At 56.1% G+C, this 27,611-nt stretch overlaps 1 protein-coding gene across 2 annotated transcripts in view; it reads right to left on the bottom strand.

The window, feature by feature from the left end:
* LGR6 (leucine rich repeat containing G protein-coupled receptor 6) overlaps window positions 1-27,611 on the bottom strand; it is a gene marked incomplete at its 5' end in the record, with an annotated part of 96,320 nt that overhangs the window by 33,135 nt on the left and 35,574 nt on the right. The window contains one exon of one of the 2 annotated variants that reach the window (XM_079726177.1): window positions 3,274-3,489. The exons of the other annotated variant lie outside the window; for it this stretch is intronic. Within the exon in view, the coding sequence (XP_079582303.1) occupies window positions 3,274-3,489 (216 nt within the window). The remainder of the gene's footprint in view (window positions 1-3,273; window positions 3,490-27,611) is intronic. 2 annotated transcript variants of the gene reach the window in all.

The following is a 27,611-nucleotide window of genomic DNA, read 5'->3' as shown; positions in this document are numbered from 1 at the left end:
CTTCTGCTGCAAAACAACCCAGTAAAACATTTCAAAGACAGCATTTCTAAGTGAAAGCAAAAATGACATTGTAGAGTAAGGAAATGAACTGAAGACCAAAAACACATCAGTAAAAAACCAGTCAGTAGGGCTTCCCTGGGGGTGCAGTGGTTAAGAATCCACCTGCCAATGCAGGGGCCACAGGTGGGCTCAACTACAGGATCCCAACTGGTTCCCAGATCCCTGATCCAGGAAGATCCCACATGCCGTGGAGCAATGAAGCCCACGTGCCACAACTACTGAAGCCCACGCGCCTAGAGCCCGTGCTCTGCAACAAGAGAAGCCACCACAATGAGAAGCCTGCACACCACAACAAAGAGTAGCCCCCGCTCACCGCAACTAGAGAAAGCCCGTGCCCAGCAACAAAGACCCAACGCAGCCAAAAATAAATAAATAAATAAATAATAATAATAATAATAAAAAGCTAGTAAATAAGTTTGAGACAAGGAACAGTATAGACACTGCTGGCAGTGCAATGGATGTCAGAGAAAAAGCCTGAGCTAAAATGGTGAGCTTGGCTGCATGAGAGCGAAAGGCTAAAACAGCTAGAAAATAATCGATGTGAGTCAACACTGGGCTATTGATGTCTCTGAGGGCCAGGATCCAAACATGAGACAAAAGACGTATTCAAAATGTAACACAAAAGAAAACTCTCTACAATAAAGAATGAAATCTGCAGGTCAAAAGCATACATTGTTTCAGGAAAATTGGATGCAGAAAATTCCACACTGTGTCATATTCTAGTAAAGCTATTAAAGTTCAAGGATTAAAAGACGTCTTCAGGAAGGAAAAGGAAATCATGTACATGGGGAAGAAATCAGACTGGCCTCCAAGACGTTCAGATGGCAAGGCAACAGGCAGACCCCATCCTATGTGGTGGGCAGGGCTGGGGGTCTCGAGAGAAGGGGGTCCTTCCCCACCTGCTCCATGTCCAGGAGGCAGACAGACCCACCGCAGGGGCTTGGATTTGACGGAGAGAACACAGCCCTGGCCTCTGGGAATGAGCCCCTCCCCTCCATGCTTCCTTCGCTGTCACCAAACTCCTCTTTCCCGCACCTCCGGCTGAAGCTCATCTCCGTCCCCACCCCGTCCCCCAGCCCCGCCAGCGCCTCTGGTCCACAGCATCTCAGTTTCTGACCGTGCAGCCCAGGCCTACAGACTACGACTGGGTCACCCCAGGCGTCCCGAGCACCTTCTGCAGGCCAGCCTGTTGGGGCTTATGGTCCAGAGGAAGAGATGAGACCCCACACAGGACAGCACTGCCGTCCAGTTCAGCGCCCCTTGGTCCCCTCGGGGCCGCGCAGAGCAGCCTGACCAAGGCCCAGGGTTCGGGTTGAAACGAAGCCTCTCTGCACCCGCTGGTTGCCTCACGCCTCCGGCCAGACCCCCGTCCACCCACCTTCTTCCTCTGCCTCTGCGCTTTCCTGCAGCTCAGTCCTAGGTCCTGGACGGCTTTCTCCAGCCCCCTCTGCCCTGCAAGGTCACCGGCCACGGCAGCCTATGTCCCCGGTCCCAGGGCCGGAGGAGCTGAAGGGCAGGGGCGATGCTTCTGGGCCTTCTCCTCGCTCAGTGTCGTGGGCCCCTGGGCCCCTCCCCTCCTGTGCCTGGTGGCCCCCCGGCCCCTCCTGGATCCGCGGTAGCCAAACTCCCCCACTCACGCCCCCGACCTTGGCCTCCCACCCTGTGAAAACCTCAAGTCGGATGGATTCTTCCTTCGCAACGTCCCTCAGGGCCACGCCTCTGTCTCCTCCCTAAGCTGGACTTTGCCTCCTAGATCCAGTCTCCCCTGTTCCCGCCCATCCTTCAAACCAGACTCCCAACCCCCCTTCTCGCCTCCAGCCTCCCCTGCCCCGCGCAGGCCACAGCCGGACTCCTGCTCCGACTCTGAGCCCGTGGACACAGCTGCCCGGCCTTCTCTCCGGCCTCACTGGCGTGCTCACCTCAGCCAACAGCCCGCCGCCCCCGTGTCTTTGCTGACACCTGCTTGGAGCCCCTGCTCCTCACCTGCCTACTCTAAGTCAACTTTCCGGCCCAGGACGGCCCCCAGCCCAGCAGGCCCCCGCTTCCCTCCTCCAGCTGCTTCGGCTGCCCTGAGCCCCGAGACGAGCCTGACTCAGCGTCCGGTCCCCTCGGCCTGAGAGTTAAGCGACAGCACTGCTCTCCTTCCCACCAGCATCCTGCTACTGGGACTGGCCCGCCAGCCTCTGAGACAGCGGCCGGCTCTCCTCCCCTGGACTCTGCAGGGCCCCCACGGGGCTCCGTACACCCTCTGCTGCTCGCTTGTCGGGGGCCCATCGTGAGGCCCGCATTTTTCCAGCAGTCTTGTCTCTCAGAGACCTGACGCCGTTTATTCCCAGGGAACATCACCATGTCACAGGGCATCACCAAAGCTGGAATCAGCCACCCCATTCTGTTTAGCCGCCGTCAATACCCCCCACTGGCGCCCAGAAGGAGGACAGTGTGGCCATGCTGACAGAGGATGTGGTGCAGGAGGATGCTGGTCCTGCTTCTCCAGTCTCCCAGGACAGAGAAGTAGACAAACTCATGCCTCGTCCGCTCCCTGGTTTGCAAAATCATACCAGATTTCCAAGAGCAGGGGAGGCCTTACGTCCCCACGGCAATTAGGATGTAACCCAAAGCAATTACACGTGACCTCCAAGCCCTTGGCAATTACCCTGTGAACTTTGCACTCCAATGCTAATTTGCACTCCAAAGTTCCGGGGTGCGGGGGGATGGGGGGTAGGACAGAGTTAACCCTGCGCTCCAGCTCCAGTTCCTGCCGGGGATGCTCTCCCAGGGAATTACCCGGCGGGGCTCTGCTGTCTAATTACAGCGCTGGCTTCTCTCTCCTCCTCCAGGCCTGGGGATGAGGTGAGTTTATCCCACCCCTGTGCCAAAGCACAAGACTGCACCACCCATTGCCTGATTGTCAAATATGGTGGAAATCATTCAGGAGATGTTTGGCATGCATTCCCATTGGTGCGGTATAGTTAAAATATTTGCATATAATAGCAGAGGGAATCGCAGCTTAATTCCTCTCTTCCAGCCTCTCAGAGCACTTCTTATGTCGCCTGGCCTCACAATAGCCCCACGGGGTCAACAGGAGATGGTCATCCTCACGTTACAAGGGGAAACGCAGACCGGAAGGTTCGGAAACCTCAGGGACACAGCCAAGAGCGCAGCTGTGCAGGGTGGACACGCCGCGATCTGGGTGGGCCGAGGGGCAGCACTCACAGCACCACGAGGCTGGACAGGTTCCGGAAGGCGTAGTCGGGGATGTGGCCTATGCAGTTCAGGGCCAGGGTCACGGCCTGCAGGGCGCGGAGATTGCCGAGGGCCCGGACGGGGATCTCGGTGAGCGCGTTGTCGTCCAGCCACAGGTGGCGGAGGGAGGACAGCCCCTCGAAGCTCCTGTCCGGGACCAGGGAGATGAGGTTGGCATCGAGGCGCCTGGTGGAGAGACGGGAGGGTCAGTGCTGTGCCAGGGCAGCCTCCGAGGCGCCTGGGAATAAGGGACCCCGGGGTTCGCCTCGGCTCCAAGCCACCGCTTTTGGCCCTTCCCGCCCTGCATTCCCGTCGGTGACCCCAGGCTGGACCCACAGCCCGGTTGTGGACAACAGCGTTCCCCCTGCCAGGCCCAAGCTCCTCATCTGGGCCGCGGCTCCCCTGCTCTGGGGACGCGGTTCTCCCCAGCCCCATCCACTCTGAGGCTGGATAACAGAGATGTTCCCACCATGGACACGGGGACAGCTCCTCCCTGGACGCGGCCAAAGGAAATGCCTCCTCAAAGCCACAGGCCGCTCCCTACTGCTCGCCGTGCTCCCCGGCTCAAGGGCCCAGGTGTTGGACGGGGCTCCCTGCTTGGCTGATGGCCTGCGGGAGGCTCCTGGATGTCAGAACAGGCAGACGGATGGTGGACGGTCCGGTCTGTCCACAGCCAGAGGGTCCACGGTGGCAGAGGACTTCTGGTGTGAGGTCTAGACACTCTTGGCAGCCAGCAGGACAAGGAGACAGCCCATGCCAGCTTTTCACAGCTGTGCCCAAGCCACGATGTCATTGACCAGTGTGCCTCCTAGTTCAGGGCTCGGGCTGAAACCCCATCACCCCATGCAGCTGGTCCCACAGGGACGAGACAAGCTGGCCTGTGGCCGTGGATCTGCCCCTGGACTTTGCTGTCTTGAGGGGCTTTGCACTGATGCTTGGTCCTCTGTGTGGGCAGATGGCACCTATGTCATGGAAACGCCAGCCCTCAACCACACAGGCCCGAAGGCCCCGTCATGCTGACCCTAAGGAAGACTGGGCAGTGGCGGAGGTGCCTTTCTTCCATCCCGGCAGCACGAGCCCACGTGTCGACAGCCGGCAGTGCTCCTGTCTGTTCCCTGAGCCGTTTCACCAGTGTCCCTCCCACCCCTGGGAGAAACCCCCAGGCTCACCAGCAGGGGAGCTGTGGGTGAACAGGCAGACACAGGAGCCTTGGATGGGAGAGCAAACCAACCAGGACAGGCCCCGCAAGCTGCAACTAGGAAAGACCTCCACCCACGTCAGACCTGACCTGACGGCCACAGGCCCTTCAGTGAGTGCCTGTCACTCGGTCACTGTCGTCAGACCCTCGATGGTCTGACTGTGCTGGTGACCAGGGGACCACAGGTGGGAACAGGCTCCAAGAGCCTTCCCAGGATGGCCTGGTTCGGAAGGCCAGGGTGGGGCCTGGAATCTGTTTCTAAAGAGTGCCCTAGATGTTTCTATGCACAGACAGTTTGGAAAGTGCTGGATGAGCATCGGCCACAAAGAGGACGGTGTCCCCGCCCTTCACAACTCAGTGGGAAGGTCGGAAGACGTTCCAGCGCAGTGCGATGGCTGGGGAGGCGTTAGGAGTGGCCTCAGGTGGAGGTGATGTGACGTGGAGACCTGGCCGACTAGGAGGAATCAGCCAGTGGAGGAGGGCGGCGTGTGGGAAAGAAGGAGAGCATCTTGCAGGGGACGCAAGCAGCCAGGCCCAGGCGGGGCTTCAGGAAGGGCAAGGAGAAGCCGGAGGGGGCAGGGCTGGAGCTTAAGGGCCCTGCGAGCGGTTCTGTGCTCTGTGTCAGGGAAATGGGGAGCTGGGGGCGCTGTAAACAAAGAAGGACGTGGCCAGGTTTCTGGTGCTGAGGAGGGGCCAGCCTGGAGGCGGGCAGGTGGGCGAAAAGACAGGTGCTCGGCACAAGACCGCGCCCAGAAAGGGACAGGCACGTCCGTGGGAGCTCGAGGGGTGAGCTGGACCACTGCAGGGTCCAGACCCCAAAGGGTCCTCTCCTGAAGGAGCCCGTTGCCCTGACCGGGGATGTCACGGTGCCGGCCTGGCAAGCTCCCTGGCACGGGATCGCCCCCGGCAGTTCTAGGAGCCTTTAGCATCGCCTGCAAAGCGCCCCGCACGTGACACCCCTTCACCTCACCCCCACCTGCCCCGTGTGCCATCACAGACCCTCGGAGGCAGCGCCTGAAGCCTCATCCTCATACAGTCGGAGGCCCCGTTTACCAAGCGTGCACTTGCTATGTTCCGGGGCACTGTATGTATCACGTCATTTAATTTTTTCACAGCCTGTGAGGTTCACATTTTGCAAATGAGAAAAATGAGGTACAGACAGGCTGAGTTCCTTGCGGTAAGTCACACGTCTGGGAAGTAGTGAAGCTGGGGTTCGAGCTCCAGGTAACACACCTCTAACCGTCGTGCTGCATCGCCAGCACGCTCCTGCGCCCACGCGCCTCGCCGATCCCTGCGCCAACCTGGAGCTCCTCCCTCTACCCCACCCACCATCTCCCGCACCCCGCACTCACACACCGCCTCTCCACCCCATCGAGCAGGCTTGGCCACACCGGCTCGTCATGCGTCCCCCGCCCCCGCCGCCCCTGGCCCCGGGCATCAGTGGTGCAGATCGTCCTCCGGCAGTGCGGTCCACAGACCGTAAGCTCAGCACCACCGGGGAGCTGGTCGGAAAGGCAGAGTCTGAGGCCTCATCCCGGTCTTTCTGGGTCAGAACCTGAATTCTAACCTGACTCCCAGGTCATCGGTTGGGTCGTAAGCACATTAATGTCTCCCAAGCACCAAGCCAGGCCTCCCAGAGCTTCTGACGCTCTGGTCAGCGGCAGGGACAGCTGGACGGGAGAGGGAGCCTGAATGGGGAGCCAGACGTTTCGTCCTGTGGTCAGTGCTCGGCTGGCCCTGGGGCCTTGCTCTGGGGTTCAGTCACCCATCACTCCAGGCCCCGGGCTCCAGCACCCCCTCCTGGGTAAGTCATCTCCCACACCCTCCACGACACACCGTTCACAGACAGCAGTGTCCTCAAATAAACAGGGGAGCGACTCCCCAGCCTGGGGCTGGCCGAGCCGCCAGTGGCCTGAGGGGACCCGGACAGACCTTCCTACCAGGCGTGGTCTTGCTCTGACACCCGTTCCACCGTGGTGAGGCTCTCACCCTCACCTTGCTCCCGTCCACAGAGACCCCAGCAGATGTCCGGAGGCTCCTCATGGGCCTGGGGAGACCCCCAGTGGGGCAGCACCTTGGCCCCAGCTTTCCCAGAGACCATGGGTGGGAAGCTGAGCCCTGAGTCCCACTTAGACCACACAGACCGCAGCCCCACAAATGGCCTTAAGGAAGGTAGGATTTAGGCCAGGACAGTGGCGGGCGGGGCTCATGAATGAGGGCCTCAGGCAGGGGGACACAGGGCCAGTGTGGATGGGAAGCGGGCACGACTTCATACTCCCTTAGGAGGTCAAATCCATAAGCCCCCCCTCCCCGTGGGACACGGGGGTCAGGTGGGGCTGCAGCCTGGCTCTCGGCCGCTGCCTTTCCAGGGAGCCTGGGTCCCCGAGGCAGGGGTGCTCCCCCTCCAGTGACAACCACGACCCGGCAGTGTCATTGCTCCCACTTACGAGCCCTTGTCCTAGGCCAGGTCGGTACCAGGCATGTGATCGGCATCCTGGCAGCAATGCCACGAGGGGCTCTGAGCACGTGTTTCACAGAGGGACCAAGGTCACTAGAGAGCTGGGGTTCCACCCAGGTGTCTGAGCCCAAATCCACGTGCCTCACCCCCTGCGACACCGGTCCTGGAGTCGTGAGCAGGGTGAGCACCTGAGCGCCCGGGGAAGCGTCCCACTGAAGGACAGAGGACAGAGGCGGGAAGCCGGACGCGAGCCGGGGCTGGGGCCGGGCAGGGGGACGGCCTTCCCTCGGTGAGCTCGGCGTCCGGGAGCTGCCTCTGTGTGCATACGTGGTGAGCACACACGTGTGGCCTCACACACGCCTGCGCCCGCTTTCACAGGTCACCACGGCCCTGATTAGTCCTGCTGCTGCGTTGGGTGCAGCCCAGGGCAGGAGGGCTGAGAAGGGCCACCTCTCCCTGGTCGGCTCTCCCATTCGCAGGGAAGGGCTGGGCTGGACCAGGGAGAACACCCCGCCTCTGTCCACAGCTCACAGGCTTCAGGCGCCGTAGGCGGGGTTGGGGGGGCGGTGGGGGGTGGGGGCTGGGAGCAGAGGAAGTGTCTGCAGCACCTCCCACCCTGCCCGATGCTTGGGGACAGGGACGTGCCGAAGGGGGAATCCAGCGAACTGGCAAGTGTTGGAGCTGGGACAGTCGCGGGCGAGGTCGGTCAGGCCTGAGCCTGCGTCTGGGCGGGCCTGGCACGGGTGGGCTCAGTGTGGGCCATGGACCCAGGGCAGCAGGGCTGGATTTCCCACACAGTGATCCATGTTGCCCACTTAAATTTGAATTTCGGGTAAATAACAAATCGTTTTTTCTATAAGTAGGTCCCATGCAATATTTGGGACATTGCCCAGTTAACTTTGAATTTCCAATAAACAGGAATAACCTTTTAGAAGAAGTAGGTCCTGTGCAGTATCTGCACTTTATGTGGCAGCTCTCACCCTGGGGGGGTCCTGTGAGCATGGACTTGGCCAGCAGGCGGATCTAGTCACAAATCCCTCATTTAACCTGTTGGGCTGGTCTCCTCAGCTGTACACACTGACTCCCTGCCCATCCGAGACTACTTGGAGGCGAAATGCACACGAAACGCACAGCTCCGAGGCTGCCCGCAGCTGCCTCTCTAACCGGGAGGCTGTGCAGAGGGGCGGGGGGCCCAGGGGGGAGCTCGGCACCTGGCGACCTGAGGCGTCGGCTGGGAGGACAAAGCCCCCTTTGAGGTGGGTCCCCAAGGCGCCCAGAGAGGAGTGGGGCGGGGGCCGAGAGGAAACGGAGTGGCACCGGCTTCCACTCCCCCTGCCCCTCTCCTGTGTGGGGCGGCCCCCTGCCCCCAGCAACCTCTAGCCCCTGGGGACCCTCCTGCGGCCCCTGCCCAGCCCCTGGCAGGCCGGGTGTCCTCCAAGCAGCCCCCACCCCTCAGTCTGGGTTCCGGCTCCCGGGTCCCCTGCTTGAGGGTGGGCGGGGGGCCCCCTGCTCTGGGGGGGGCAGCTGAGGAGCTGGTCCAGCTCTCCGGCGGGGAAGAAGAGGGCAGTTATGCCACGGAGCCCTGGAGTAAAGCCAATAGCCCAAGCTCCCATGGGGGCTGGGCTCCGCTCCCCAGGAGGCTGCTGGCCAGCAGGCACCTCACAGGCCAGTCCGGGCCTGCCTGGGCTCTGGGGAAGCCGCTGAGCCTCTCCAGAGCCAAACGGCTCCCCGCGCTCCCCCAGGAGGCCCAGAGGGAGGGCTGGGCCCCTGCTCTCCAAGCCCCGCAGGCTCAGGCAGCGGCCTGGTCCCACTGACAGAATGGGAGGGTGGAGAGACCCCAGCTGGGAGCCAGTGACAGCAGAAGAGATGGAGCTGGGACCTTGCTCAGTGACAGTGACAGAGACCGGAAGAGCTGGGGTGTAGATGCAGATCCTGTTCCCTCAGAGCTTGAAGGAGCCGTCCGCCCCACTCAGCTCACCAGAAGGGCCAGGAGCCCAGAGAAGGAGAGAGAAATGCCTGAAGCGGGTAAGCGGCAGGGCTGGACTCAAGCTTAGGGCTTCTTTCCACCAGCCTGGGTCCCTATAAGGACTGCACCTGTCTGAGCTGCAGGAGGCACATTCCTATTTGGAGACCAAGGTCGCCTACAGCCCGCAGAGCACTAGATTGACCGAACAGACCCTCTCTGGACTTTCTTTCTCTAACCCTTCCTATGTACTACCCGATCTTAGTCAAACTCAAGACAGAGGGACAGATTCGGGGCTCCTAGTGGACCACCAGCTGATCCACTTGTTGTCACCAGGTATCCACTCAAAAGGGATCAGGCATAGTACCTGCTCTCTGAGCGCAGGCCCCAGGGAGGGTCCCCTGGTCTATTCTCCTCCAGTGGCTGCAGGGTCTCTCCAACTCTGAGCCACGCCACGTGGAGGACCAGCGGTTGTGGAACACAGCCCTTAGGAGCGGAGAGGGACCGACACCCCTGAGGACCAGCGGGCCCAACAGAGAAGATGAAAAAGAAAGGTGAAAGAAGGTGAAAATAGAAAGAAAGCAGCCACTTTGGACCCGGTGACCCTGTGCACGAGGCAGCCACTGACACCGGGGGACCGCCGTGAAGGTGAGGGCTCGGGGACAGACTGGCACCTGCTGAGCCGCAAGGATGTGCCTGGGCCTCCCGCAGGCTGTGGGCCCCAGCCTCCCACATCAACACCGCCACCAGTGCCGGCCTCCGGCCTCCAGCCTCAGCGGGAGGGCGTGGGGCTCCCAGGGGGCAGGCTTGGCGGAAGGGCTGGTCCACCTGGGCACCAAGCAGACACAACCAGCTGTCGCCCAGGTATCTCTACACATGGACACTCTCCCCGCTCCCTGGGAGACCGCAGCCTGCATGCCCACCCCCCCAGGGGGCCTGTGCGCTCTCCCAGGACTCTCACAAGCCACTACCGCAGCCCCCCAACCACCAGGCTCCCCAGGTGCCCCTCATCACAGGAGTCTCAGTTCAGCCAGTAAGCGTCAGTCCCTTAGTCCTCGATTTCATCGGAGCGGATGAACTTCAATCCCGATGGACTGAGACATTCCACCCAATGGAGTGCACGGAACACACTAAGCACTCATCAGCGCCGACGGCCAGGCCGGCCTCGGCTCCGGGCTCCAGCATGAGCTGCACACAACCCCTCTCTGGAGAAGCTCTTAGACTATTTACTTTATTATTTAATGAAGCAACACGAAAACCTCAGCCAGCGTTTCCTGAGAGCTAGTCATCACCAGGCGCGCTAGTATTTCCCATACACTTGCATATTGAATCTCCAGCCCAGCCCTGTGGAGTTGGAAGCTCGACCTTCTCACCTTGCCTGCAGGAAAGCGGGCTCAGAGGTGAAACCGTGCTTCTGACTCCAAAGTCTGTGGCTCCAAACCCACAGTTGGTACTTGGTCAAGTGAGCCTGCGGAAAACACTCTGCAGCTGGGACCGGCCCGATGCCTGTGGGAAATCCAGTAAGGCCTCACAGAGGAGGTGACATTTGAGCTGGTTCCCAGGGGAGGAGTTTTCTGACGGGTGAGGGGCGGGGCCTCTGGTCCCCTCTGAGACAGCAGGTCTGCAGGGGCACCTGCGGCTCTCGACCACCTGAAGGGAGGCTGGTGCCACTGAGGAACGGAGCCTCTATGTTTATTTCATTTTAATTGACACACGTGCCTAGCGTTCTGTAGAGGCTTCAGGCAGCCAACCCCACCCCCGTGGCCCACAAGCACTTCAGGACCATTAAAATTTTACCGCTTGGACACTATTCCTTTTTTAAAGAATGGAAGTTGCCGATAGTGTTTTTAGAAATCTGGCAGACATTATTAGGTAGCCTTTTAATTTCAATGGAGATTATAGCTTTTTGAGAGAAACTTCTGGAACTGGGACACAGACGTGGAATGCAGGGAGCTCTGGGAAGGAGGATGGGAAGGATGCTCAGTGTAGGCGGGAGGAAGGCCAAGGCCAGCTCTGGACTTTTGACCATCACCACGCTCTTCTCTGATCACACGGGAAGACCCCTGGGGGCATGGGCTGTGGCCTCTCCCTGCAACTTGCCAAGTGGGCATTCGACCTGTGTGGCTTTTGTTTTGATGGAGTTCTGAGCACTTCCAGCACTGTTCATAGGACCGCCTACCGAGAAGAGACCAGTCACAGGGTGAGAGCTGAAAGGGACCCCCGCAACCAAGGAGGAAAGGGGTCAAGGACGGTCAAGGTCACAGAGTAAAGAGGGCAGAGCCAAAGAAGGCGGTTGGCATGGAGGCAGCTTCCCTTCCCTCCTGCCCTGGCCCACTGGGGAGCATACGGCACTCACCCTTCTCTGCCCCACAGACAGGGCCCGGTTTAGACTCCCAGAGACCCCAAGGGGATGGCCACTCCTGCCCCGCGTCATGGCCAAGGTCTCGTGAAGAGCTGGGGTCCCACTGCCTGGCCTCCCAGGGTGTGCACGACGCTGAGTCCAGAAATGAAAACTCTTGGGGGTTGGAACCCCGAGCACCCCAGCGGGAGGAAGCGTCCTAAAGTGACGGACAGCGTCGGGGGGCAGAGCGGACGCTGGTGTCTAGGCCCCGAGAAGCTTAAAGTCGGGCTTTGCTGCAGGGGCGGGGGTGGGGGTACAGGAGATGGAGCCTTAATTAATCTGTGTCCCCCCAGCGGAGGGGAGGGTTAGGGCAACACCGCTCACCGCCTCTCCCCACACAGGAAAGTCTGCGTCTGTCGGAGGACTGTGGTTTCATTAGCTCTGATTTATGTCACCGAATGAGATCCTTCCCCTCTCGCTGTCAGCCTCTCAGCAGATCAAAGGGAGGGTATTAAGACAAAGCCAATTCCAACCGGTCCTCTGAGCTCTGCTGAGGCTGGAGCCACCCTTCCCCTCCACCCACCAGGAGAGTGATGGATGGGCGGGAACCCCAGGAGCAGAGAGAGCTTCCTTTGTGTACATCAAAGGTGACACCTGAGCCTCCCTCCAGGCTATTCCGCGTGTTTAATCGGCAGCAACATATAAGTATAATTACCTGCCCTCCATGGGGGAGGCAGGGAGGAGCCTCCGTGTGCAGCCTTTACCAGCTTCCCCTGAAGACACAGACCTACAGATCTGGGCAGAAGGCCAGCCCTGTGGGTGACAGTCCCAGAATCCGGGGTGGGGACTCTGAAAGGCACCCATCCACGCCCCCGCCTCCCACCGCTGGATTCCAGACAGCAGGTTGGCTTCGGTGGGCCTTCCTGGGCCGTCTGAGAGGCGTTAGCCTGTCCTGTGGCTACCTGGGGCCAGGGCGCCTGCCCTCGGCAAGGAGTGCTATGGCCGGTGGGGGAAGAGGCAGACGACCCCTCCAGGGAGGGGCAGAGATGTCCGCGGTCCAGGAACACGAGCAACACCCCAGTGTCTTAAAGGCCACCCCACCAGACTCTGTAGTAACAGGTGCCACGGAAAAGGGTGCCGTGGGGGATGGAAGGAAGACGCCGGTTCTGCGTCCCTAACCCAGGGTCCGGGCGTCCCTCCTCCCGAGGGCCCCTGGCTCCCCGTGGACCAGTGTGGGAGCCGGGAGGCCACAGGTGCGTGGGGTCAGTCCTTTCCCCCCAGCCCCTACCTCCCGCCCCTCCACCGACCCCTCTGTCTGTCTGTCCACCCACCCATCCACTCACACAGACTAGAGAACCACCCCCACGTTCTGGGCTTGTCTTCCTCCTGCTCAGTCACCTACGGCTTCCAGCCAACCCCGAACTCTTTAGCTTGGGCTTCAGGAGCCCGTCCCCGGAATGACTCTCCCATCGGCCTCGTTTCTCAGAAGGGCCCCCCATCCTCCACTTCCTCTGGGAAGCATGCCTCTCTCTCCCCCCACTTCCCGTCCCGAGTGCGTGGTATATTCACCTCTGCGCCTCTGTAAAGGCCGGTGCCTTTCCTTGCACTAGGCCCCCCTCCTCCCCCTCGGGGGCCCTCGACACCCATCACCTCTTCGGATTTCACGGATTGACCTGTGAGCACCCCGCGCCTCCACCCGCGCTGAAGCTGACACGGGAGACTGGCCATAGGCCTCTCCCCTGGCCCAGGAGACAGGTCAGATACTCCAGTAGTTCCCAGTTAAAAGAGAGGAAAATGTAGCCACCTTCCCACTACGACACCTATGGAGACACAGAAAAAGACGAAATCTTAGACCTTGACCAGAAGCAACACTTAACCAGAACCTGACATCTCTGCTGGCCCCGAGGTCAGTGGAACTGCGGAGAGCAGCCAGGAGTGAGTGGTTTCATCTGGTTTGCTCCGTGACACAGGGGAGCCCCCTGCCTTAGACGGAAGGCGGGAGGCACGTCCCCCCTTGCCGTGTCTTCGGAATCGCGTTCCGGAAAACGGCACAGCCGCCTCCCCTGACTGTGTGAGCGACGCGCTTCCAGGCAGCCAGGGCTCCAGCCCCCCGCAGCACCCCAATCCCCACTTCTGTGTCCACTCAGAGACCCCGATTCCCGAAAACAACACGGCAGGAGGGAGGGGCGGGGGGCGGCGGCACCTGCATCCTGGGAGGCCAGGGCCACCGCGCAGGAGGACAGCCTGAGTCAGGCATCTTGAGACAAAGCACTTCTGGCCGTGGCTCCACTGTGGCATCACTTGCGGAGCTGGTAAACCTCTGGTGCTTGGGCCGGACGCAGAACCCCTGAGTCGTCGGTTCAGGGTGGAGCCTAAGCATAGCGTCATTTAACATTTCCTCTGGTGTGTCTAATGTTCAGCCGGGGGGCAAACCTTCACACCGTGCAGTCCTCTGTGCAGTCCTTGGCCCAGGGAATCAGAGAACCACCCACTGGGTGAAGTGGAGGCTTCCACGCGGGACACCAGAACTACGAGCCCCTGCTTAGGTGCTGAACACCGGCCTGGGGATCACACACACCGACCTGCTTCCCATCCGTGTATCTGAGAAGCTAACTGAAACAGCCCCGGACGATGGAGAGCCAAACCAGGGGGAATCCATGTTGCCACCTGGTGACAAACACCACGTCCCGATGAGATGCTGTCTCCTTAAAGATCAGGGGAAGCAGGACTCAAAGGGACATTCGTAAACCCATTGTCACAGCACGAGGACAGCAGTCAAAAGGGGGAAGCAATCCAACCGTCCATCACCGGATGATGGGTAAACAAAATGTGAACATACACACAGTGGACTATTATTCAGCCCTCAGAAGGAAGGAAGTTCTGACACCTGCTACTACGTGGATGAACCTTCAAGACATGATGCTGAGTGAAATCAGCCAGACACAAAAGGACAAATACTGTGCAATTCCACTGACATGAGGTCCCTAGAGTAAAAATTCACAGAGAATGAAAGAGGAAGGGTGGGGGCCAGGGGCTGGGTGGGGGGCTGGGGAGTGACTGCTTAACAGGCGCAGAGTTTCAGTTTTGCAGGACGGAGGGAGGTCTGGGGATGGATGGTGGGGGCAGTGACACAGTGGTGTGATGCACTTAATGCCACTCAACTGCACACTTGACTATGATTAAGATGGAACACTTTATATAGATTTAACCACGATTTTTTTGTTTTAAATTTTTATTGGCGTATAGTTGATTTACAATATTGTGTTAGTTTCAGGTGTACAGCAAAGTGCATCAGTTATACGTATACATACATCCACTCTTTTTTAGATTCTTTTCCCATGTAGGTCATTACAGAGTATTGAGTAGAGTTCCCTGTGCTATACAGCAGGTCCTTATTAGTTACCTATTTTATATATAGTCGTGTGTGTATGTCAATCCCAATCTCCCAATTTATCCCCCCCTTAGCCCCTGGTATCCGTAAGTTTGTTTTCTACATCTGTGACTCTATTTCTATTTTGTAAATAAGTTCATTTGTACCACAGTATTGATAGTTTGTGTATAACCACATTTTTTTTAAATAAAATTTTTTAAAAGAGAAAGGAAGAAGTTTAAAGCAACAATTTTTTTAAATTCTGAAGAACATGAACATGATAATAGCATCCTGAAACCCAGGAAAAGATTAAATCTCTAAAAATAATTTATTACTAGAATGAGAATAAAAACATCCTCAGTAAGGTACAGGAAATGATGATGTCAGTGGAACAGGAGCAGACACGCATAGGAGAGAAAAGGCGGAGGCGCAGGAACAACAGCACAAAACGGGGAAAAGAAAGGTAAACTTCAAAGACACATTGAAATGTGAGCGGAGCTGGGTGGGCAGGGAAGTTGCAGGAAGGGAAAGCTGAAAGAGCAAAATTGGAACATGCGTCCCAGGTGAGAGTGAGCGGAACCAGCACCACAGAGAGTTAATCGGCCGTGAGAACAGGATGGGACGCTGCCCCTGACGTCGCAACACAGGTCAGAACAACGAGACCAAATTCATGAAAACAGAGATCAGACGAGCAGGAGAGAGAATTAAATCTGAACTTGAGAACTGCAGGTATTCAGAAGATTAACCCACAAAGAACGGAGCAGAAGCACAACACAGCTATAATTTTAAAAAATTCTTTGAGACTGGGCTTCCCTGGTGGCGCAGTGGTTGAGAGTCCGCCTGCCGATGCAGCGGCCACGGGTTCGTGCCCCGGTCCGGGAAGATCCCACGTGCCGTGGATCACCTGGGCCCGTGAGCCATGGCCGCTGAGCCTGAGCGTCCGGAGCCTGTGCTGCACAGCGGGAGAGGCCACAGCAGTGAGAGGCCCGCGTACCGCAAAACAAAAAAAAAATTGTATTTTATAAATGTTTACTGTGTTCCAGGCAAACTGAAGGAAAAGTGATTCATACCCAGACACATTCTGGCTAAACTTTAAATTGTAAAGATAAAGGGAAAAACTTCCATAAGCATTCATAAGGAAGACACATGCTATCCTCTAAGGGAAAAATGATGAGGGCAACCTCTGAATTTTCTGGCACACCACATGCCGGGGGAAAATTGAGCTACGTCGACAGGATTCTGAGAAAAATACATAATGATCCATGAATCTTATATCCAGTTATTTTGACAATTATATGTGAAGTCCACAAAAATATATTCTCAAATATGTAAGGGATCAGAAAATGTACTGAATGGGATTTTTTGGGGCCGGAGTTAGGTGTAGCCTCATAAAATAAAACTAAAGGCCATGTTATAAAACAAACAGATGCGCAAAATATAGCAGAAAAATGGACGGGAGCTTTCCTTATCAAACATTAAAATACCAAAAAAGAAAAAACAAAACAAAACCCCAAACATGAAAATACCTAATTAAACAACTATTTGAGCTTATAAATAAGTACAGCAAGACTGTAGGATTCAAGATCAATACACAAAAATCAACTGTACTTCTACACACTTGCAATGACCAATCCAAAAGTGAAGTTGAGAAAACAATTCATCTTTAGCAAGTGGTGTTGGCAAAGCTGGATAGCCGCATGTAAATCAGTGAAGTTAGAACTCTCCCTCACACCATACACAAAAATAAACTGAAAATGGCTTAAAGACTTAAATATAAGACATGACACCATAAAACTTCTAGAAGAGAACACAGGCAAAACATTCTCTGACATACACCGGACCAATGTTTTCTTAGGCCAATCTCCCAAGGTAACTGAAATAAAAGCAAAAATAAACAAATGGGACCTAATCAAACACACAAGTTTTGCACAGTGAAGGAAACCATAAACAAAACAAAAGGACAATTTACAGACTGGGAGAAAACATTTGCAAACGATGCAGTTGACAAGGGCTTAAATTCCAAAATATACAAAGAGCTCATACAACTCCGTAACAAAAAAACAAACAACCCAATCAAAAAATGGGCAGACATTTCTCCAAAGAAGACATACAGATGGCCAACAGGACGTGAAAAGATGCTCAACATCGCTAATTATTAGAGCAGCAGTCCCCAACATTTTCGGCACCAGGGACCAGTTTCATGGAAGACAATTTTTCCACGGACGGGGGGATGGTCCAGGTGGTAATATGAGCGATGGGGAGCGGCAGATGAAGTTTCACTCGCTCGCCCACCGCTCACCTCCTGCTGTGCGGTCCAGTTCCTAACAGGCCGCAGACCGGTACTGGTCCGTGGCCCTGGGGGTCAGGGACCCCTGTATTAGAGAAATGCAAATAAAAACTACAATGACGTATCACCTCACACCGGTCAGAATGGCCATCATTAAAATGTCTACAAACAATAAATGCTGGAGAGGGTGTGGAGAAAAGGGAGTCCTCCTACACCGTTGGTGGGAATGTAAATTGGTGCAGCCACTGTGGAGAACAGTATGGAGGTTCCTCAAAAAACTAAAAATAGAACTACCATATGACCCAGCAATCCCACTCCTGGGCATATACCTGGACAAAACCTTAATTTGAAAAGATACATGCACCCTTATGTTCATAGCAGCACTATTCACAATAGCCAAGACATGGAAGCAACCTAGATGTCCAGCAACAGATGAATGGATAAAGAACATGTGGTATATATACACAATGGAATACTACTCAGCCATAAAAAAGAATGAAATAATGCCATTTGCAGCAACATGGATGGACCTAGAGATTATCATACTAAGTGAAGTAAGTCAGAGACAAATATCATATGATGTCACTTATATGTGGAATCTAAAATATGATACAAATGAACTTATTTACAAAACAGAAACAGACTCACAGACAAAGGAAACAAACTTATGGTTACCAAAGGGGGAAGGAAGGGGGGATAAATTAGGAGTTTGGGATTAACATATACAAACTACTATATATAAAATAAATAAACAATAAGGAACTACTGTATAGCACAAGGAACTATATTCAATATCTTGTAATAACCTATTATGAAAAAGAATATATATATGCATATATATATGTATAACAATCATTTGCTGTACACAAGAAACTAATACAACATTGTAAATCAACTATATTTCAATAAAAAAAAATTCAATTTACAATAACATCAATGCAAATAGGAATAAATTTAACAAAAAGTACAAAGTCTATACTTTGAAAACCATAAAACATTGTTGAAAGAAATTAAAGAATATCTAAATAAATGAAAAGACATATTCATGGACTGTTAAAATGGCAACACTCACCAAACTGATCTATAGATTCAACACAACCGCTATCAAACTCCCAGTGTCCCCCCTTCTTTTTTTGCAGAAATTGCCAAGCAAATCCTAAAAATCCATATGGAAGTGCAAGGGAGCCAGAACAGTCAAAACAATCATGAAACAGAAAAACAAAGTTGGATGACTCACACTTCCTGATTTCAAAACTTACTACAAAACTACAGTCATCAACACTGGACAGTGTAGGGACTTCCCTGGTGGTGCAGTGGTTAAGACTCCGAGCTCCAGGGGCCCGGGTTCAATCCCTGGTCAGGGAACTAGATCTCACATGCATGCCGGAACCAAGGAGCACGACTGCCGCAACTAAGACCCAGTGCAACCAAATTAATTAATTAATTAATTAATTAATTTTAAAAAAAAGACTGGATGGTCTATAAGGATAGACGTATAGGTCAACTGAATAGAACTGAGAATCCAGAAATACATTCATACATTTATGGAAAATTGATTACAAACAAGGATGCTAAGACAATTCAATGGGTGAAAGAACAGTCTTTTCAAAAAACAGCCTTTGGGGTGATGAAATGGTTCGTTGAACTCTCCATCTGCATGCAAAAGAATGAAATTGGACCTCTATCTCACACCTTATACAAAAATGGACTCAAAACAGATCAAAGACCCAAAACTATAAAACTCTTAGAGGAAAACGTACCTATAAATCTTCCTGACCTTGGATTAGGCAATAGTTTCTTAAACAAAACAACAAAAGAATGGAGAAAAAAAAAAGAAAGAAAGAAAACACAGATAAATTGGACTTCATCAAAATTTAAAACTTTTGTTCTTTAAAGGACACTATCAAGAAAATGAAAAGACAAGACTCAGAATGGGAGAAGATATATGCAAATCATACATCCCGTAAGGGACTTGTATCTGGAATATTTAAAGAACTGTTACAAATCAACAATAGAAAAAGACAATCCAGTTTTAAAATAGGCAACGGATCAGAACAGAGATTTCTCCAAACAAGATAAACAAATGGGCAATAAGCACATGAGAACATGCTCAACACCATTAGTCACTAGCATGTGTAAATAAAAACCACAACGAGACACCACTTCACACCCACGGGGAAACTATAATTACAAAGACAGTACCAAGTGTGGACAGGGACATAGAGACATTGCTGGCGGGAAGGTGAGATGCTGCAGCCACCTAGGAAGATAGTTTGGCAGGTCTTCAAATGGTTGTCTATAGAGTTACCATGTGACCCAGCAATTTCACTCCTGGTTATACACCTGAGAGAACTGAAAACACATCCACACAAATGTTCACAGCAGCTTATTCACAATAACCAAAAAGTGAAAACAACCTAACATCTACCAACTGGTAACAGGTAGACAGATCGTGGTCTATCCACACAACAGAATATTATTCAGCCGTCAAAAGGAATGAAGTACTGATAGATCCACGAATACACACCTGGGTAAATCTTGACAACATGCGAAGTGAAAGAAGCCAGACACAAAAAGCTACCTTTTGTATGATTCCATTTATAGGAAATGTCCAGAATAGGCAAATGCAGAGAGAGAGAAAGTAGATTAGAGGTCTCGGGGGCTGGGGTGTGGGGAGCGGAGATGGGGAGTGACAGCTCACAGGGATGGGTTTCTTCTGGGGAGATGAGAATGTGCTGGAATTAGAGGGTGCTAATGGCTGCACAAGTTTGTAAACATGCTAAAAACACTCAACTGTCTACTTTTAAAGGGTGAATCTTATGCTGTGAATTACATCTCAAATTTTAAAAGTCCTTAAAGCTAAAACAATTACCCCAGTGCTAGGTTAGTACAGTCTCGAAGGAACAATAAACCAGGCCCCAACACAATTTGTAAAGATTAGCACATCATGAAGGAAGCGTGTGTTTGTGAGGGTATGTGGTTTCAGAGAGAAATGCAGACATGTTAACAAGCATCGCGTCTGGGTGGTAGAATTGTGGGTGATTTCTATTTTTTTTTTATTTTCTGTATTTTCTAAATTCTCTACAATGAGTCAGAACAAAAACAAACATGTTTTTTAAAAACAAACTGTGTCAGCGTATAATTAAGTCCCAGGCTCTGTTGCACTCGGCTGGGGATGGCGCCTGTGTGGGGCGGGGCTCGGGGAGGGGAGGATTGGGGGGTGAGCAGGAGAAGCCTCATTCTCTGGGGCCATTGCTGTGGTCCAGGCTCTGCCCCGCACGGCCTCCTCACTGGTCTCATGGAAGGGCCGGCCCTCGCTGCAGACCAGCCTCCTCCAGGCTGCCAGCCAGGCCTGAACCAAGGCTGCCTTCTCCAGGTCCAGCATTGCCCGCAGCCCCCCAGTTCACAGCCACTTCTCTGCCCAGCCTGCCCCCCTCCCGCAGGGCTGTCCTTTTCTCTCTGCTGCTCACCTTTCATTCTACCTTCGAAGCCCAGCTCGGGTGCTTCTCCCTGTGGGGCTCTGCTGCTCCTCCAGCCAGGAGGGACCCTGGCATCATGAAGGTCCTGCTCATCTCAGAAGCTGGCTGCCAGGCCCCCGAGAGCAGCAGCTCTGTGACTCAGTGTATCCTAACGGCCACAGTTACGACTCAGAGGCCGGGGGTCCTCTAAAGCCCTAAAAGCTGTGGGCATTTATTTCGAGGCGTTTTATGTTCAATGACAGTGTGTCCTTCGGGCCCTTGCTCTTGGTTCCAGGTAGATTCACGGCTACGCTGCCAGCCCAGCGATGCCCCCTTTGGCTTTGGACCAAACCAAAGACCGTGTTGTCTAGAAACTATGACAAGATTGATGCGGAAAATCTCCCGGTTCCCATTTTATGAAGATCTTAGTTAGGACCAACTGGAGATTATCATGGCCGTGGAGGATGAATTTGGGTTTGCAAGTCCTGATACGGATGTGGAAAAGTTAACATGTCCACAAGAAGTTGCAGATCACACTGCAGATAAGATGTACACGAACAAAGTATCAGACCTCTTCTCCACTGAGAGAGGACAGATGGTCCTGGGAGCGTCTGGACATGAGAACACACTGGTATTTAAATTCCCAGGTGTTTTGCCCTTTAAAAGTAAAGCTATGAAAAAGGAGAGAACAAAAGAGAATAAACTAGCCGTCAAACTCCTCACCTATGCGCAAGAGTGGAAGGACCTGCACTTCAGATGAGCTCAGATTCAAACGCCAGCTTGGACGCTTGTGGCTGCACAGACCTGCTGTGACCATGTCCTAACCTCCACCTGACGGTCACTCGCTGAAGCTGGTGTTTGACCGGCCTGGTGCGCGTGCTGACCGCCATGGAGGGAAAGCGATGAGGGCCTCACACTCACTCCGCACAGGGGCGACCGGCCCCTCAGGAGGACCCCACCTGGTTCTGCAGCAAAGCCTGACGGGGGTGAAGGCCCACCGCTCCAGCCCCCACGGTCTCAGGGTCCCTCACGTGGAGTCTGTCGGCCCCATGGGTCAGTCTAATAATAAGCCTCATCATAGCAACGCCCTGCGCATGCACTTGGGACCCTCCCAGCAGAACACGGAGCATCTCAGGAAGCTTCAGAGCAGTCACTTTATCATCCCCAGTTCGCAGCTTACAGAACCACGGCTCAGGATGTGCAGACAACTTTCACCTAGAAAGAGGTGGAACTGGCTTCCAAAGACAAGCAGCAGAGATTTCAGAGAAAGACCCCAGAATCACACACCCACCTCGCAGCTGAAAGGAGACAGAGCCTCCGGGAGCCCCCAGCCCAGCCCAGCCTGAGCCCGCACGCCGCCCACCCAGGGTCGGCAGATACATGAGGCCTGGCCGAGGGGGACGTGAGTGGCCACTGGCCATGTCCCCCGAGCCTCACTTCCCTTCTCCCTCTGACTCCCAGACTCCAAGTGGCTGGGGCAGTCAGATCCAGGACACCGGTCAGGTCTCACTAGGGAGAGATGAGCCAAGAAGGGGCCCGTCTGCCTGGGTCGGCATGGACCAACCTTTCTCAGAACTCTCCAGACTTGCCAGAAGGTCACCACTTAGTATCCCATCCCTACCACACGCCGCCCTGCACCCCCGCTCTGAAACAGATCTGTAGATAACGCCTAAAGGGTATTTACTATGTCTGTACTCACACCCTGCCCTCCCCGCCGATCTGAATTCTGATTATGTTCTCCTTCAGCCCCCGCAGCCGGTGGCAGCTGGCAGGCTCTAGGTCAGCACCAGCAAAGACAAGAGAGCTCTGCCTGGATCTTTCCTGCTGCTCTGCTCGGGCCAGGGCCTCCCCTCCTGCCGTCCTGGCGTGAGAACTGAGGAAGCCTGGTTCTGGTACTCAGTGTACTCAGCAGGCTCAGAGTCAGATGGAATCAGTCTAGGAGGACTTCCTGGAGGAGGTGTGTTGCACTGATTCAAGCAGTAGAGAGGCAAATCCTGGCAGAAAGGAAGAGGAAAAGCATCCTAGCCTGAGGAACAGCTCTAGCCAAGGCTTGGAGGTAGGCGAGGACAGGTCTGGGGAGCTAGGGACACGACAGGGTAAGTGACCTGGTTGGAGTGGGTAGAGAGCAGATATAGGCACACGGACGTGAAAGCAGGCGTAACTTATAGCAAGACTTGTCCTGCTGGCCCTGAGGTCTGTGGTTTCTGATCAGAGGAGCAATATTATGAAAGTGGTGCCATCCAATGACTTGGGGGAGCCTTGGGCCCACCCTCACCTGGCCCCTCTGACCCATTCTGCCCCAGCAAGCAGCAGGACTAAGAATTGGGGAGACAGCTGGCTTCCAGCACCGCCACCCCCGGCCCCCAGACATGCTCTCCCCCTCCGTTTCCCCCCACTCCAGATGTTTGGAGGGAGGGTTGTACTGCAGGCCCAGGTTAGTAGATGTGCAGCTGAGGGGCCGGTTAACAGGGCCAGAGGAGCACGCTGGGCCTGGGGCTGGGGCCGAGGCAGCTGCAGCGGCCCAGAAGGCCTGGGGGCTCCCTGAGGAGGCCTGCAGCCCCAGCTGAGGAGCACGAAGGAAGGGGACTGGGAGCAGGGGGTCCAGCCTTCTGGCTCCTGACTTAGATGCATCACGTCCAGACACTGACTCTTCGTCCCCACCCCCACCCCTCCTGGCCCAGCCGCTTCATAGTGAGGCCCGCGTTGCCCACCGGGGCAGGGACTGTCCCTAAGTGGCAGTGGCAGGCAGTCCTAAATGATGTTATTCTTGGCTTTGGAAGGCATTGCGTGGCTTTTTAAAAAAAATAACAAGTTTATTGCCCACCTCTGTCTTATTTGTGCAGATCCGGGCACTGACGTGCAGGCCCTGACGGCACATGGCCAGGCCCGTGGCAGGGTCCGCGCCAGCCTGCGACCGTGCTCCGCTGGCTCCAGCCCTTGGCCGCTGTCGTTCCCTGACGCCCTTCCAAGCTCGGCCTGCCCTCCGCCTCCCCCGACAGGGACAATGCAGGGCAGGAAGGCCCCCAGGATGCCCTCCTTCCTCGAATTCCTGGGTGTTCTGAGGAAGCTTCCAGAGGAAGGCGGGAGCAGCAAGTGTTGGCGGAAGGACAGTCCACTTAAGAAGCAGACACACCTGAGTCTAAACTCCAGCTCCCGTTCTTACCCGTTCCTCCCTGGCCCGGCTGCCTCACCTCTCTGCCCCCTTCTGCATTCGTTTGTTTATACGTTTGTAAGCAAAGATGCCTGAGCGCCTGCATGCGCCAGGCACAGTACCAACAGCGGGGAATCCTGAGTGAAGGGAGGGACAGTGTCCACCCTCATGAAACTCAGAGGGGACGGAGAAAGGAAGGAAGAGGACGACAGCAGGCGAGCGGGACGCTCTGGCAGTGCGGGGTGGCGGGGCCCTGCGGGGTGAACGCCAGGGCAGAAGAGGCTTCCTGCGGGCGGCACGGCCCCCCTGAAGCCTGGGCAGGGGAGCAGGATGCACTTGCTCAGTGGGTCTGCCGGCGGTGGCGGGGTGGCGCAGGTGGCACGTCCTGCAGCTCGGCAAGGAGCTTTGTCCTCAGGGTGTCGGGAGCCACGGGGATTTTAAGCGGGGGGGTGTGTGTGACACGATCAGGTTTGTGTTTTAAGGTCCGTCGGACTCAGAGTGGGGAAGATCGGGATGAGTCCAGCACAAAGCGGGGGACCGGCTGGGAGGCTGCTGCACCCCGGGCAGGGGCGATGGCGGGCAGTGATGAGAGGGTCAGGGTGGCCGTCAAGTCGTGGATCAGGAAAGTAAGTGACGACACAGAGGCTGAGGCTGGAACGCCCTCAGGAGGGGCGTTCAGCTCGAGGCCAGCTTGGCCACCCACGCGAGACTCCACCGGCAACCCACGCAGCAGCCCAGGCTGCAGGCGCGGACTCAAGAGGGACGAGGAAAAGAGCCCCCAGGATTCTGACATCGATCGGGTGGCACGGGCTGGGGGCCTGCAGAGAAGACTGAGGAGAGGCCCGTCAGGTAGAGGGGGCTGAGACCCCGTGAGACAAGAGCTGGGCAGAGCCTGCTGGGCTTAGGAAAGGTCTGGACCTTGGTGAGAACCACTGCGAGGGACCGGGAGACGCAGAGGCCAGCCTGGAGGTGACAAACGGAACAACGTGTGCACTGTGAAGGGGGAGCGGTGGCTGGAGGGGCCTTGGAGCAGAGAGTCCGAGATGGCACCAGAGCCCAGGGCCCTGCAGCCCACGGAGGCACTGGGTGGTGCCGTCACCTGGAGGTGCTCAGAGCAAGCCCCTTCCCGCCTCCCCTCCCTCTGCTCCCGCCCTCTCTCTGCCTCTCCTCCTGGTCTCGCCCAAACTGCGGTGCCTGGGCTCTGAGGAGAGGGATGGGCCAAGGTCACCTCCAGCCCCAGACAGGTGCTGCGTTCCCCCGCTTGGGGCATCAGGGTGGGGCGCCCTGAAGCAGTCTCCGGAGGGCGGGCGTGGGAGGAGCCGGGAGCCAGACCTGCCCCTGCTCTCGGGGAGACGCGGCTCTGTGAGGGGCTGTCCTCTCCAGGGCTGCCCGGGCCCCTCGAGACTCACCCAGCTGGAGACACCGCGGCCCCCCGCCAGCCCCTCCCCACCACCCAGCCCCCTCCTGAGGGTCACGGAGTCCTCCAGCCCAGGTCCCGCCGGAGCGGACGGTTTTATTTCGGGGCAGGCGGGGGGAGGAGTTGGCTCCAAGTCCAAACAGTTGTTGCGGCCGGTGAGGGGGGGCCGCCACTTTGGCCAGAGTCCCGGGGGGACCACATTCCAGAACCACTGATCTTAGAGCCATCTGGCCAGAGAAGTCACAGAGGCTCGTAAAATGATGGTCCCCTTTCAGAAAGGAGCGAAAAAGCATCTGCAGGCCTGCCCCCATCTCGCTGGTGACACTGGGAGAGTCCCCTCCCCTGCCTGGACCCGGTGACCCGCCGCCTCCCCCTGGTACTCTGAGGCCCTGCGCCTGGGCGGGCAGCCTCCACCCTGCGGCCTCTGGGGCGGCCCGAGCAGGAGCCCAGGCACCTGTGGCCTTTTCCGGCTGGTGTGCAGACTCCCACACGCCGGCGAGTGGCTGGCCACCACCTGGGCGCCAACAGCCAGAAACAGGTGGACGATTACTCACAGACTCTCAAAAAAGATCGCCCCTTCCCAGCCCCTGACCAGTCTTCTCTCCCTGGATGGACGGACAGATGGGCGGCTGCATGGCCGGGGAGTGGGGGCCGGGGAGGCCCCAGTGGAAGGCTGGCGGCCGGCACACAGACGCCGTCCCCCCTTCCTGGCTGGGATCTGGCCGCCCCTCACCTCCCTCTGGGCTCTAAGGCTTCATTGGGATGGAATTCTGAAACGAGGTGGTGAGATCCCAGCAGACAAACTGTTTACCAACTCTGTGATCAACTCCCTGAACCTTCACTCCTCATCTATAAAATGGGGATCATGGGACGTCCCACAGAGATGTGTCACCAGGAATGAGTGAGGTGACATCTGCTCAGCATTAGCCTAGGTCCTGGTACCACAGCGGGTGTTCAACGAGCCTGAACCACAGGTGTGATTCTCATTACATACACTGGGCTTCACCACGTCCGTCAGCTCCGCTTCGCTCTTCTACACTGACTTTACATCACGTTCACCTGCCCTGACTTTTCTGTCTCAGAAGCTTAAGTCCGTGGTGTATGGGTGGGGATGGGGGTCTAGGTGTGCGATATTCCCACGTCAAAGCACGAGCTGCTGAAAGGCAGGGCCCTTGTTTTACTATTGAGCTCAGGCATTTCAGGCTTGAATAAGCAAGTGAATAGATGGATGGAATGATGGACGGAAGGATGGATGGTGGGTGGACGGATGCATGGATGGTTGGTTGGATGGATGGATGGATGGATGATGGGTAGATGGGTGGATGGGGGGAGGGAGGAAGGGAAGATGGATGGATGAACACCAGGGGTTGGATCTCCTCTGCCCTCCACACGTACCCAGAACCCAAGCCAGATCTCCACACTGGCATCAGCTGCTCAGGAAGAGGCACTATGCAGGAGGGAGGAACCTGGCCTCTGTCATCTCCCCATGGGGGGGGGTCACCCCACTTCTTGGCTCTGCCCAGGGCCCATGTGCACCTAATCTCAGTCTGAGTGGCCAGCTCCCACCCCCGTCCTGGGTGCCCCTGCCTCTCCCAGGTCTCCCAGGCCTAGGCCTGTAGCTGCTCCACGGGGCTGAGGAGACCCACAAGGGCCGAGGACCACGCTGCTCCTTGGTGGCCCAGCTTGGGCCAACTCACTCCCAGACCAGCATTTATGGCTGGAAGAACCCTCACAGGATCCCAGGGCCCAGCCCACGCGGACACTCTCCTAGTTCTCTGGGAGCCAAATTACCCACGTTGAGACCTTCGTCACACACAGGGGGCTGCCGGCATGCCCGGCCACCCACCCACCTCGAAGCAGCCTCTGACCCAGACGCATGTAGTAATCAACTCCCGGAACCTTGGGGAGATCCAAATACAGTAGCATATAATCATGGGGCCCGAAATAGCCATGCCAGGGAGGCCATCTGCCACCTCGTGGTCCCTGGGGACCCCTTGGTGGGCCCCACAGCATGGCCGGGCTTTGGGGTTTCTCTGGCCGGCAGGCAAGTTGGGCGGCGCTGACCATATCCACTGGATCACCTGAGAGCTCGGGGCAGCTTGGGGGCTTGTCCATGGCAGACCGGGCATCGCCAGGGTCAGAGCCGCCCAGACCTCCAGGCCCGTGTCCCACCTCCCACTGGTGCCGGGCCGTGCTGGGGAGACACCGCCCCCCTGCCCGGCTGACTCATGGACCGCCACCCCGGCTGAGCCTCTGGTCTCCTTCTGACTCAACGCCCAGCTATCATCCTGCCACTCTCCGCGGGACCCTCACCGGCCCTCTGTCCCCCTCACACCCCTGGCTGGGCTGGGTGGTGCCTGCCAAGAAGGTGTGTTGTCATCCGAACTCCTAGAACTTGTGGATGGAAGAACCGTATTTGGAAAAGAGTCTTTGCAGGTGTAACTAAGTTAGGGGTCTCAAGGTGAGATCACCTGGATTATTGGGGTGGCCCTAATCCCAGTGACAAGTGTCCTGTGAGAGACACAAGCAGAGAGGAGGGGCCTCATGAGGACAGGTGATGGGGCCTCGAGGAACGCTGGCAGCCGACAGCCACGGGAGGAGGCTCTGAGGAGGACCGGCCCTGCTGACACCTTCATCTTGGCCTGCGGCCTCCAGACTGTGCAAG

The sequence above is a fragment of the Hyperoodon ampullatus genome (assembly GCF_949752795.1).
Source record: "Hyperoodon ampullatus genome assembly, chromosome: 2".
NCBI classification, from domain to species: Eukaryota; Metazoa; Chordata; class Mammalia; order Artiodactyla; family Ziphiidae; genus Hyperoodon; species Hyperoodon ampullatus.
Note: the sequence above shows the minus strand (reverse complement) of the source record. Positions and strands in the feature narration are given on the sequence as shown.